At 45.0% G+C, this 13082-nt stretch overlaps 1 protein-coding gene across 6 annotated transcripts in view; it reads left to right on the top strand.

Moving 5' to 3' along the window:
* Nucleotides 1-8163, top strand: part of LOC106040620 (multiple epidermal growth factor-like domains protein 6) — a 37019-nt gene extending 28856 nt beyond the window's left edge. For 5 of the 6 annotated variants that reach the window (XM_066981166.1, XM_066981169.1, XM_066981167.1 and 2 more), the window contains 14 exons: nt 94-273; nt 837-953; nt 1368-1517; nt 2143-2358; nt 2725-2829; nt 2919-3063; nt 3177-3391; nt 3475-3574; nt 4323-4489; nt 5513-5746; nt 6174-6271; nt 6944-7121; nt 7633-7942; nt 8072-8163. In XM_066981166.1, coding sequence (XP_066837267.1) covers nt 94-273; nt 837-953; nt 1368-1517; nt 2143-2358; nt 2725-2829; nt 2919-3063; nt 3177-3391; nt 3475-3574; nt 4323-4489; nt 5513-5746; nt 6174-6271; nt 6944-7121; nt 7633-7886 — 2159 coding nt within the window. In that variant the 3' untranslated portion in view covers nt 7887-7942; nt 8072-8163. Of the gene's footprint in view, nt 1-93; nt 274-836; nt 954-1367; nt 1518-2142; nt 2359-2724; nt 2830-2918; nt 3064-3176; nt 3392-3474; nt 3575-4322; nt 4490-5512; nt 5747-6173; nt 6272-6943; nt 7122-7632; nt 7943-8068 lie in introns of all 6 variants that reach the window. The other variant, XM_066981165.1, reaches the window with a different exon arrangement.
* The last annotated feature ends 4919 nt before the right edge of the window (nt 8164-13082 follow it).

Genomic DNA, 13082 nt, shown 5'->3' with positions numbered 1-13082 from the left:
TGCACATGAAAGTCCATTCCCCCTGGCTTGTCGATGATAACTTCTGGGGCTCTGACATTGCTTGAACTTTTCAGCCACGTTTTGTATTCTCAGGATGGTTTTGCATCTCAGCTGCTTGGACCCCACGGCCTTTTGATCTGGATAACTACACTAACACCAACTGCCTCTGTCCTGCCACTGCCACTGGAGGGAAGTGCATAGCTGGTTTCTATTGTCCCACAGGAAGCTCAGAGCCTCTTCCCTGCCGTCCAGGGTTTTATTGCAATGCCCCAGGTCAGCATCTGCTTTTGGAGAACAGGAGTGGTGTGTTTTGGGGGGTGTGGAAATAAAGGTAAATAAAAGTATTTGTTATTTAGGAACTTGACAGAAGATTTTAAAACTAGGTTCTTGTTAAAGATAAAGCCAGTTAGCCCTGAATTTTTTTGTGTCCTTAAGTGAGTCACTTATCTTCTTGTGACCATATTCCCATTTTCAGAGGACCAGTATGAACACACATTACAGGCTCATAGACACAGGGGATCAGGGTCTTCCGTAAGACTCCTCTGTATTCTCTGAATCTGCTGAGCCAGCAGATGCTGGGATACTGACTGCTCCTTCATTGTCTCCTGTTTCTTTCCTGTCCTTTCAGTATTCTTTCAATGTGTTAAATTGGAGCTGTTCTTACCCTTATACTTTCATAAAGTTGCAACAGTGCTTGCAAGATGCCTTTGGTTTTGCTAGCACAGAATGGGGCTCAGGTGTTACCTTGTGATGTTTGCCCAGAGGGAAGCTGCAAGCCTCCTGCTTTTCTCCCTCTGCCTTGGTGCTTGGAGTGCTATTACCCTTCTGTCTTCCAGGTCTGTCCGTCCCCAGTGGGGAATGTGCTGCTGGCTTTTACTGTAAAGGCGGAGCAACCCTCCCTAATCCAAGAGATGATGTGACTGGGAATATCTGCCCTGCGGGGACTTACTGCAGTAAGTGTCCAGCATTGATCAGGAACAAAAATTCCATATCCCCTAATATCTGAAATACTGGTGGGTGATTCTGAGAGTGTGGTGGCCAGCTTGCTAGGGTGTGACCAGAGTGTCCTGAGTCCCAGATTCTTCTTCTAGTTCCTCCTTCGACCTGTTCTGTGAAAGTGGTGGTGTGTTTGTCTCAGTGCCTTAACTTGTCTGTCCTTAGAATATAATTAGCTTCAACTCTTTCCTTCTGTAAAATTTAGCTAATAGTATCTATTCTTTTCTGTGGAGCACCATTTGACCTGTGAGTGTAAATAAGACTCCACTGATTCTGTTTCCTTATGCACTGCACTCATCTAGGCCCCAAATGGAGCAATGTTTTCATTCTCTCATTGTTCATTTCTCCCTGCCTTGTTTCTTTTCTCCCAGCTGCAGCATCAGCAGTCCCCACGCTCTGCCCAGCTGGCACTTTCTCTGCCCTGCCAGGGAGGAGAACACTTTCTGAGTGCCAGCCTTGCCCCTCTGGCTTCTATTGCGAGTTACCTGGTCTCAGTGCCCCCACGGGAGAGTGCTGGGAAGGTAAGCCTTGAATAAATGACTGTACTGCATCCCTGCAAGAGATGCCTGCATAGATATTATTGGCTCTTGAGTCTTGCTGTGGGTGAAAGTTTTGCGACTTACTGCCTACCTTGGTTTTCTTCTCTTAACCAGAGAAGAATTTCTGTCTCTGTGGAAAGGCTGTAAGAGGCAAAAGCAATTCTGAGGTGAAAGCAGAAGTGGTAACTTCCAGGTCTTTCTTCTGAACAATTAAAATATCATTAATGGAAGACTCTTGTGTTCAATGGGGAAATTTTCTTTGAAGGGTTTCAGTAACTGAAAGGAAAAGAGATCAGTGTTGTGTCCCTAAGTGCTTTCCTGTGCCACCTGTAAGTTTTGTCCTGAGTTTTGGGGACCATTGGGTGGTAAATTTCCTTCTTATGAGTTCAGCATCTGGTAGGCTTTGATGTGGTTTTGTCCCAGCAGAGGTGTGATTCAGATCAATAGTAATGTAAGGTCAGCAATACTTTTATTTCTTGAGCGGCCAGTGAGGTGCTTGGTATGCCTGGGAGAAACCGTTAGGAGCCTTCTCTTCTAATGAGCACAGCTCAGTAGCTAGTGCATCTCGGTGATTAATTTACCTTTCTTCCCTCTGTCTTCGCTGCAGGTTATTACTGTGACAACCAGCAAGGGCCAGTTATAGATTTCACCCTTTACCCGTGCCCACACGGTTTTTACTGCCCGCCAGGGACAAACAGGAGCACTCAGTACAGCTGTCCTGCAGGAACCTTTGGACCAAGGCAAAGACTGAGAACTATCAAGGAATGTCAGAGATGCCCACCAGGAAAATACTGTGAATCCTCTGGACTTGCTGCCCCAACAGGTACATAAAGCATTTAAGTAACTTCAGGCTTCACTTAAGGATGGTTTGAATACGTGCCTACGGAGAAATATGTGTTTAAGTACCTGCCCAGTAATGGAGGCACTGCTTGCAAGGTCTGAGCTAAGTAGAATGCTTTCCTATTTAGGAGCTGTCAGCCTGTCATCTGCTACCAATTCCCCACTCCCCTACGGTTACAAGCAACTTCTCCACTTGATGGCCATTACATCATTTATTTCTAGACCAGCAGTGCCTCTGCACCACACCATAGCAAATGATTGTATTTCAGTATGTATGCTGAAACTTCTATCTTTGTGCCTATTTTTTTAATGCAGTTATGTGGTTTTTGTATGTTGTTCTGTTTTCTAGGAGACTGTGCCGAGGGATTCTGGTGCAAAAGTGGTGCCAAAGTAAGAAATCCTCAAGATGGAAAATCAGGATTTCCTTGTCCACCTGGTCATTATTGTCCAGAAGGTAGGGTGCTTTGCTAAAGCATATTTTTTCTTATTTCATGTAAAGCATGAGGTGGCATTCCCTCACTCTGGTGCCATTCATTTTGCCAGGTGCACCACTTCCCCTAGAGTGCCCTTCTGGCACTTGGTCTGGCAGTGAAGGCAGCAGCAGTTTGCTGGAATGCCAGCCTTGCCCTGGGGGATACTATTGCAATAGCTCTGGACAGAGAGCTCCCACAGGACTCTGCAGCCCAGGGTAAGAGAATAGTGAACATATTCATGTACTCTTTGTAAGGAAAGGTGTTCTACAAGGGATCTTCTTTACCATCTTGAAATAATGACAGTATGCTCCTATACTCACTGCTGCAGGTATTACTGTGTCACCAGGGCCCGGACCCCAACACCCACGGATGGCCTCTCAGGAGCTCCGTGTCCAGTCAATCACTTTTGTCCTCTTGGATCCAGGAGTCCAGCACCATGTCCTGCTGGCTCCTACATGCCACAGACCCACGGAGAGAAGTGCCATGCTTGCCCAGAGGGTGAATACTGTGTCCCTGGGGAGAAGCCAGAGCCATGTCCCCAGGGTGAGTTAGGATTCCCCTTACGTGCCTGGTTTGCTGTAGATTTTCTGAAGGCTGCTAATGCTGACCTGTTCTTTCTTTTCCAGGGCACTTCTGTCCCAAGGGTACAGCTCTTCCAATGGCTTGTCCAGCAGGGTCATATAACCCCTCACAAAGGCAATCCAGCTGCCTCCCCTGTCCTGAAGGGTAAGAGTGAGACCGTGACCTTAGTGTTGCATGTATTAATAAAGGACTGTGGGAAATAATGGTTTATCCCGCCACCCTGGAGCACTGTGCAGTGGAAGAATGACTGATCTTACCACTGAAAAGCACTTAGATCTGACAGGAAACAGGACAATTATTGAATTCTGTTAACAACATTATATAATTGATTGTGGCACCAGGCAAAGTCTTAAACCCAGGTACAACTACTGTGGAAGAGGATTTAGATCAGAAGTCTATTTAAAGCAAGGAAACTATTGGCACCATAAACATCTTTCATGTCTGAAGTAATAAATGGTTCCCTTGGCAACAGGCTGGCATAGCTGTGATACAGGGGAAGAAGGTCTTGTGTATCACCTGATGCTGAGGCTGGCGTTCCCTTAGGGGATTCATCTCCAATTACTAACTGGATTTGACCTTGATTAACTTTTACAAGTTGATGATTCGCAGCCTAGATGTGTTATGACTCAAGTTAAGAAAATTACGTCTCTGTGGCTTTTGCAATTATGCCATCAATTTGGCATACGAGGAAACAACTAAGAATGTAGCAATATACCTAAGTAGGATTCATTTGTGGTCAATACAGCACGGTGCAGCAGCCATATTAGACTAGCTTCTGCCACCATTAAGTCATTATTCAGGTATTTGTGGATAGAATAGTGCTAGAAATTCTTCCCCTTCCCTCCTTTTTTAATTGGAACTCTTTTTTTTTTTTTTCTTTTCTTTGGACTAGGTTCTTCTGCCCCAAAAATTCCTCTTCATTTTTGGAGAATGAATGTTCAGCTGGCCACTACTGCCCTACCGGTACTGCTGCTGCCACTCAGTTTCCATGTCCCCAGGGAACTTACAACCCACAAAATGGAAGCAGCCTGTTGCCTCACTGTACCCCCTGTGACCCAGGTAAACGGCACATAAGCGTATCTCAGGGCGGTGACTGGACAGCTTATGAAAATGTATTTTGCATGTTCTTGAGCTTCGCTAGTAGCATGTTCATGGTTCAGTGGCTGAATGACAGGCTACAGTGTCCCACACCCAGTGTGTGACGTGGAAATGAAGACAGAAATATTCAGCTGCCTGTTGATCCTTAGGGGTTCTAAAGCCATGGCCAGAACTGGAGTTGGAAACACTTGGCAATTGTCTTGCTCCTTTCCTTGGTATGAGTGGAGTCAAGCACTTCAGAGAACAAGCGGAAAACGAGTTAGTCCTTGAATCTAAAATGTATCTTAAAGAGATGTTATATGGAAAAATGTGGGAGAAAGTAGTTGTCTGGGAGACTGTCATCTCCATGTTTCCACAGGTACCTTATGTAATGCTTTATAAACTTAAATAAGGTGATCTATGTAAAAGAAACTTAGAAGACAAAATTTCACACTGTGCAGATGTACTCAAGTGAGATGAAAACCAGAAGCAATATGGCCACGACATCATGCCCTGCTAAGAATTAGCTTAAATTACCTTGGGCAAAAGATCTTATAAATTGATTATACTGTCTCCAGCTTTTGAAACAGTATTCGTATGCAGCACTGCATTGTTCAATGCAAATACGATTTTAGCATGAGATTTTTGCCACTTTTTAGTTGGGAATCTAGGTGAAGCCCATCAGGTAGTCTGTCTGGTCAGGCGAGAAGGAAGAGAGGTCAGATTATTCTTCTAGTACAGACATCTGATTGGAGAATAGATGATTAATTTAGGCTGCATGCCTAACTTAGAGGTACAAAAAAAGGAAATCTCCTAGTTTTCATTAAGCCTGCTGTCACTAGACATCACCTGCTGGTTGGTTTGTTTTCCTGAATCATCGAAATGAATATCCTTTTGCACTTCACTGTATGTATTTTCATGATTGTGTAGGCATGTTATCTTCTTCTCTGCAGTAGCTTTCTGATGTTTTCTGCCAGTACTGATGCCAGTGCATTGCTTTCTCAGGGCACTACTGTGCACTGCCGGGGCAGTCGCACGTTACAGGAGCCTGCTGGGCTGGGTTCTACTGCAGTGGAGGCGCTTCTAGTCCAACACCTACGGATGGGCTCCTGGGGAACACATGCCCCAAAGGAGCTTACTGCCCTGCGGGCACTGCCTTTCCACAGCCATGTCCTTCTGGTTACTACAGCAACTCAACTGGGAATACTGGGATTGCGGACTGTCTCCTCTGCGATGCAGGTACAATACTGAAAGAAAGGACTAGCAAGGTTCCAGCATTTCTAGGGCTCCTGAGAAACTTTGTGATTGTAGAGCAGGTAATCGTGAACAACAGTTGTCTTGGTGAGAGATGTTAAGTAGAGTACAGAAAGACTGAATCTGCCACTTTACTATGTAATAGGATACTCATGGTGAGGTGCAAACTTCTGCTACGATCTTCACTTTCCACCCTTTCTCTACGTGCTTTCATGCTCTGAGATGATGCAGAGTGCTGTTTGTTCAGGCATGTAAGCTCTGAACTGCAGCTGTTCTCAGTGAAAGCATCTTCAGGAGAATAGAAGTGGGTGACCAAACATGATGGCTGAGTGATTGTTTCCTAGTTACATACTTGCTGTTGTCTGTCTTGCCTGGCCAATGTCATTGTGGTGCTTTTGGGTCCCTTTTTCAGGGTATTTCTGCAATGGGACTGGACTTTTATCTCCAACTGGATTATGTGAAGCTGGATTCTACTGTAGTGGAGGAGCCATTTCTCCTAAACCTCCCAGGGTAAGCTGTGCTTGTGATGTAAATATTGTAAAACGTGGTACCTGAACTGAGCACCATAAGGTCACCTTTTTTCTTTTGCCCTGCCTCAAACTCTCTGTTACCTTATTACCTTCTGTATCAGGTAAATCTGTTTTATTGATAGTGAAAGTTTTTGTGATCATGAGAGATAGTGAGGGGCTAGAGACAGCAAAATACACGTGGCCATCTTGCAGCTTTTAAATCTAAGGGCTGACCAAAAATATCTCTATTTTTGCATATTGATACTGCAGAGCAGCACAGAATGCCATCACGTAAGAATTACAGAGGTCAGCAATGCGTGAGTTTGATTAGAATATTGCATCTGTCAGCCCTCTTTCTAGGCAAAATACACTAAGAATTTTTATAGATGATAACTCAATAAGACAGTGGGTTTATGCCACAGCTCTCTGCAGCCTATGAACAAAGAGGAAAGGGTGGTGCCAGTTTCCAAATGGCCAGCCCAACGAGATTTGTTGAGTGCAAACTTCTGATCCCTTGTCTTGGAAAAGAATAAGTGTGCAGCCTTAAAGACTAAGTGATGAATGCAGACTTTCGCACTATTAGAATCTGACATAGTTCTTTTGCAAAGCTGCCCTCTGAGTGTGTAAATGGTATGGAAAGATTTTTTGTAACAATGGTGTTTTTTCATCAAAGATAACAATCACTGGAGGACCATGTCCACCTGGACATTACTGCGTGGTGGGGAGCAGCAGAGCCCAGCCTTGCCCTGCAGGGAGTTATAACCCATCCTGGAGTATGGCACAGTGTTTGGAGTGCCCAGAAGGTTTTTACTGTAAGACTGCTTCCACAAACTACACAGATTGCCCTGCAGGTGGGTCTGATTGCACCTACCCACTCATTCAGGGAAATTTCATTTAAAGGATTAACAGATGCTCTAATAGTGGATTTGTCATTGGACCATGTTGCATGGATCATGAGCCTCTTCCACTGGACAAATCAATGACCTTGGCCAAAACTTACAACCTCTTCGTGATTCAGTTCCTCGTCTGAATGTGAAAAAAAAAAAGTATAACATAAGTATAACATAGCAGAGATAGTTTTGGCAGTAGACATTTATAACATACTTCGAGATGTTATTAGAAAACTGGTTGCTGTTAAAACTATTGCTAATCCTCAGCACCCATCAGCTTCATTTTATGGTGCTGATGTGCTGAAGGCATCACACACTTGAGATAAATTGCAAGATGGGCCCACCATCATAGCTTGGTTTCAGTCCTTCTCAGAAAGAGATGAAGCGAAAGCTGTGTGTGCAAGCTGGGGGTTCTTCCCAGGCTATTACCAGCATCTGTTAACCTTTATGAAACTCATCTTTTCTTTCCTAGGTCACTACTGCCCCAGGAATACAGAATTTGCCTCTCAGTATCCTTGTCCTCCTGGAACCTACAGTGAAGCTTTAAATATCTGGGATGCTTCTAAGTGCCAGCTGTGTCCTCCTGGAAGGGTCTGTTCCAAGCCAGGCCTACAGAGACCAGATGGACTGTGCACACCTGGATGGTTTTGTCCACCTGGATCCATGTCAAGCAAACCGGTGTTTCCTGGAAACCATTCTGGTACAAGGGAGATTGATCAAGTGTGATGATTATTATTGAGGTGGTGGTACTACAGACTCACTTAAAGAACCCGCCCATTTCAGTATGTCTTGCTTTCTCTTGTTATTTTCCTTAATTCTGTGCTCTAGTTCTGTTCTTCCTGGTCTCTTTAGATGAGATAAAGCACTTGCAGTTTTTCTTTCAGCTCAGTCTCTGTTCTTTCCGTTAGCAGGCATGGCAGCTCCAGCTTCTAGATCTTTTGGGCAGTGCCAAGCAGGAACCTTTTGTCCTACTGGTTCATACCTTCCTATTCCCTGCCCACCAGGTAGGAGAAACACCCTTGTCCCTGCACAAGTTGTTTTATTTATTAATTTATCTTACATACTCACTCCCCTTTTGCCAAAACCACTAGGCAATCCCGATCTTGTGATATTAGTATTTCATTTGTGGTGTCTCTCAAATTGAGGGTCTTGCTTCTGCCTCCTGCTTCAGGTTTGTACTGTGCAACTGCAGAGCTTGCAGCTCCATCAGGTCCCTGTGAGGCTGGCTTCTACTGCACAGGGGGCTCCACGCTCCCAAACCCTATGGGTGGTACAGTGGGGAACATCTGTCCTCGAGGTCACTTCTGTCCTGCAGGAAGTTCCTCTCCATCTCCGTGTCCCCCAGGTAGGTTTGACAGCAGCTGCTGCGTACCAGCATTTCCCTTCCCAGTGCTTTGTGAGCTGCTGAGCTCGTCTGAGGCTGTGCCATTGTTTTGCAGCCCCTTGTTATTTTGCACTGAAGCGTGCCTTTATGTTGCCCAAGGGGCAGCTGCTGTCAGCACGAGAGCTTAGCCTCTAATCCGGTGCTGTTGTATTGGAAGCATCAGCCCTAAATGTGCATTCAGACAGTAATTACACAACAGCCTCAGTCTGTGGCCTTACGTGCTGCTGTGCAGCGGTGGGGGGGAAGCTCATTCCTGAGCCATCCTGAAGGAAAGGTCACACAGCCACGGTGAGCTGAGCACATGTAAGTCTCTGCTGCTCTCCCTGCACAGTGAGAGCTGTCCTCCAACATCACCTTTAATGAGACTGCCAATTAAATTGAATGAGAAAGACTTTCAGATGTTTGTTTCTTTCTTGGTTAAATCTATAGTTACATTAAGCAAGTGACTCTTCTGCTGAGACTGGACCAGAAATAAATGGGAGTTGACCGCAGCCAGCACCCATGACCAACCTCTCACAGCCTTTTCTCATAGGAACATTGCCATCTACCTACAGCTGTACACCACTGCCATGTCTCTTACAGGAGTGCAGGATGGTCCCTTTGATTTCCTTCCTAGTCAGCATCTTTTTGGCATCTTACATGAGAGGTGGCTGGGACTAATGTAGGTGGAAAGCTGATGCATGAAGAGCCTGTACTTTTCTCCATAGCCAAATCCAGCAGGGCTGAGGATGATTGGACAATGTGCTTTTGGTGTCTTTATTTTCAGGCTCCTTCCTGGCTTATCGCGGTGGTCAGACAGCACAGGATTGCCAGGCCTGTTTCCCAGGGTGGTTCTGTTCTCAGCACGGTCAGAGCTCCCCGGAGGGCTTGTGTAAAGAGGGATGGTTTTGCCCAGAGGGCTCTGTATCTGGTCAGCACTCAGGTAGGAATCTTTGGGGTCATTCTTTACCTAAAGGAGTTGTGATGGCAAGATTTTAAAATCTACCTCTAGTTAAAATTTCAAGTTATGTTCAAAAATGGCTAGTTAATTAAATAAGAAAAAAATGTTTTCCAAAAATTCTACCCAGTAACACCAATTAAATAGTTGGTAATTGTGCATAAATTTAATAGGAAAATAGGCATTGTTTACTGGGATCTTACCAGGACAAAGAACAAGTTGAACAAATATCTCAAGAGGTATTTATTCCTTGTGACATTTTCAGCTTTGCTGGAAGGAGCTAGGAAGAGAGAAGGTTATATGTGATTGTTGCTTCTCCATTTCATAAAGGTAATGTAGGGATAGGTATAACTCAAATCCTGCCATGTCAAAAGCATACAGGAGCTCTGTGAGAAGGAAGTTAGTGACCATGCAGCAGTGCAGAGAGGCTGCTGCCCCTTCAGCTTTCTGAAAGCTGTTGAGGGCAACGAGTCTGCGCAGGTGTTCATTTAAAAGCCCAGCTCAGTGATAAGTGAAGTTTGTGTTCAGAGTGCAGAGCATGGGCCTCACTGCTCAGATCTGTGTTCAGCACAGCTTTTAACAAACCCAGGGTGGCTTTTTGGGGTAGTTTTTTTTGTGTGTTTGTTTCTTTGTTTAATAGATTGATGGATTTTTATAAAGCTTTTATCTTAAACCTTCCAGTTTTAGATTTGTAGTGACGGTTCCTCCAATGACACTGTACAGCTCTCCAGGCCACAAGCAGAGCAGTTATGTTAGACGTATTCCTTTTTTATTTCCTCCTAGACTATCTCTGTCCAGTGGGTCACTATTGCCCCTCTGGCAGCCCTGAGCCCATACCATGTCCCTCTGGGAAATATCAGGACCAGGCTGGTAAAAGCCAGTGTGAAACATGCCCAGCAGGAATGTAAGTGGAACGGATCTGCTTCTTCATCTTGATGCTTTCCTTGGGAATTAGCATGTCATTTCCATCTGCCTTAGGCTGCTCTGTGTGATGCATCATTTGATACACGTGGCTGTTCTTTTTGTTCCTGTATTTTTATCGCCTTTCCCATTATTATGTCCTTTTCTGTACTTCAGCCTGTGTGGATAGAAGATCTGTCCTGGTAGGTGTGTCTGCCAGGGAAGAAAAAATGGCCCTGACAGGTTGCATCTCAGCTCTCTGTATTATTTCAAGCAATTTGGCTTATCATCTTAGACTACCAGTGTTGTGCAGAAAGGGTTTCTCAGTCCCTTAGAAAAGAGGGAAAGCATGGTCTGTGGCAGTACTTGGATTTTTATTTATTTATTTATTTATTTTGTTAGGTTCTGTGCCCTAAAGGACCACCCAGACAATCTTCAAGAGAACTCCCATGGGATAATCGAACCAACGGACTGTCCAGCAGGATATTACTGCCTCTCAGGCACAAAAGCTGCCAATCAGTACCCGTGCCCAGTGGGGACCTACAGTAACGAGACTGGACTAAGAAATCAGAGAGACTGCAGACCTTGTCCTGGAGGCATGTTTTGTGCCAGTGCAGGTAGGGATCACGTGTGGATTAAAGACAATCCTAACTGTGTTGTGTCTAGGAGAGTTAAAAAGTTTCACTGATGAATGAAGTTTCCTTCTGTCTGCAGTTTGTATGACTTTCAAGTAGCGTTTGCTGTGGTCTCTGGGACCCCTTGATTAGAGACTGCTTACAGTCATTACACAGATTTCTGCCAACCTATCTTCTGTAAGTTTAGTAAAAGAGGCAGGTTAAGGTGGGGTTTGTTTTTGAATAGATTACTAAACGAAAAGACAAGTTGCTTGGATTCTTGGGCTTATTTGTTCTTGATTGTCTCTTAGTGGAGAAATGGGTGCATGATCTTATCAGCCTCTTCTGTAAGGTGATCTAGAAAGCTGTTCAGGCCTTTGGCTCTCTGGTAATCAGTTTTGTTAGAAAATACGGAGACTGTAGATCTAGCTTTTAAATAACAGAGGTAGTCACAGATCAGCAGACTCTGAATGACAAGGCTTGTCTGGTTTCTTTAGTCCAGAAGCTGTGAATTAGGTAACACACTGGTTTATTTGATTTTCTGTTTCTTCTCTTTAGGACTCGTGTCCCCAAGCGGTACTTGTTTGCCTGGGTATTACTGCACTTCAAAGGCACGTATACCAAACCCAGTCAGTGATGAGACTGGGGGCCTTTGTCCAGCAGGCCATTACTGCCCGCGAGGCAGCAGCAAGCCAGAGCCATGTCCCGCTGGCACGTTTTTGCCTCTGTCTGGAATGGTTTACCGTAACGCCTGTCTGCCCTGCCCTGGGGGGAGGTTCTGCCGAGGAGAGGGCCTGACCAGTGTTTCAGGTGTGTGTCACGTGTACCTAACATCTTTTTGGGTTTAATATTGTGCTTAATCCTAATGCCGAAGCTTTTCTTTCTTGCAGGATTGTGTTATGCTGGCTATTTCTGTGATGCTGGGTCCACACAGCCGGACCATAAGCAGTGCCCCCCTGGCTCCTACTGTCCTGAAGGCTCTGAATCCCCAGTCCCTTGCAGCCCTGGGCACTTCAACTCTGACAGTGGAAAATGGCAGACAAGAGACTGCCAGCTCTGCCCTGCTGGGTATTTCTGTAGTGGTGGGTGTCTGCTGGTGTACCTGAGACGTGTGGGTTACACAATGTAAAGTGAGATAAGTACCCTTTACAACTTTATTGCTTACAATATTTTCTTAGGTTAATGAAGGTTTCTGCAGGACGTGCACCAGGTATAAATGCCCTAAACCATTTCTCTTCCAACATTTCTGTTGGGTTCTCCGTAGCAGTCTCAGCTCACACAGACCACTTTGTGCTATTTTACACCTTCTTTGTTCCTTGGCTCAGACACCCTTTCTAGATGTCTTATATATAGTCAGCGCCTCAGGGAAAGAAAATAGCCAGGCAAACAGGTCCTTGGTACTGGCCAGCAGCCAGGGGCTGTGCTCTGAGACAGCTGCTCCTTCTCAGAGGTTCTCCCAGTCTGTCTGTGCAATATGTTTGTTTGAGGTCACTCTGGTAGTTTAAATTCACCCGCCCCTTCCTTGAGACGAAGAGGCTTTTCCTTTGTCAGGCGGGAAACAGAAGCAGTAGAAAAGAAATAGCTCAACTGAGCTTACACAAGTTTATAGCAGAGCTGGAACCACAACTGAGATTTCCAAAATTATGATTGAGCATTTTAATTGGAAGCCCACGTTTTCTGCAGGCATATAATTCAGAATTGACTTTCCTGTCTGCTAAGATGTTTTTTGTCTGAGGCTGAACTTCAGAGAATTCTTGCTTTCTGATGCTTGTTAAAGGTATATGCTGAAGGAGGTTGTTCTCACAGGAGATGAAGGTTTTCTTGTTGTCTTTGATCAGTGAAGGATGGTTAAAGACTTTGCTGTTCTCGTTGTAGGACTGGGAAAAATCACTTCCAAATGACCATGTTCTGTGGGCTACTACTGTCCACCTGGCTACTACTCCCATTCCCTATTGCTGCCCATGAGGCTTTTATTGCCCCACAACATATGCCTTTCCTGTACCATGCGGCAACAGGATCTGTCAGTTACAGGAGAGGAAGGACTTGCACAAACTCTGCCCAGCTGGACTCTTCTGTGAACAGCCTAA

This window comes from Anser cygnoides, chromosome 21 (genome assembly GCF_040182565.1).
Source record: "Anser cygnoides isolate HZ-2024a breed goose chromosome 21, Taihu_goose_T2T_genome, whole genome shotgun sequence".
Classification (NCBI taxonomy): Eukaryota; Metazoa; Chordata; class Aves; order Anseriformes; family Anatidae; genus Anser; species Anser cygnoides.
The sequence above is the reverse complement of the archived record's forward strand: the minus strand, read 5'-3'. Positions and strand labels throughout refer to the sequence as shown.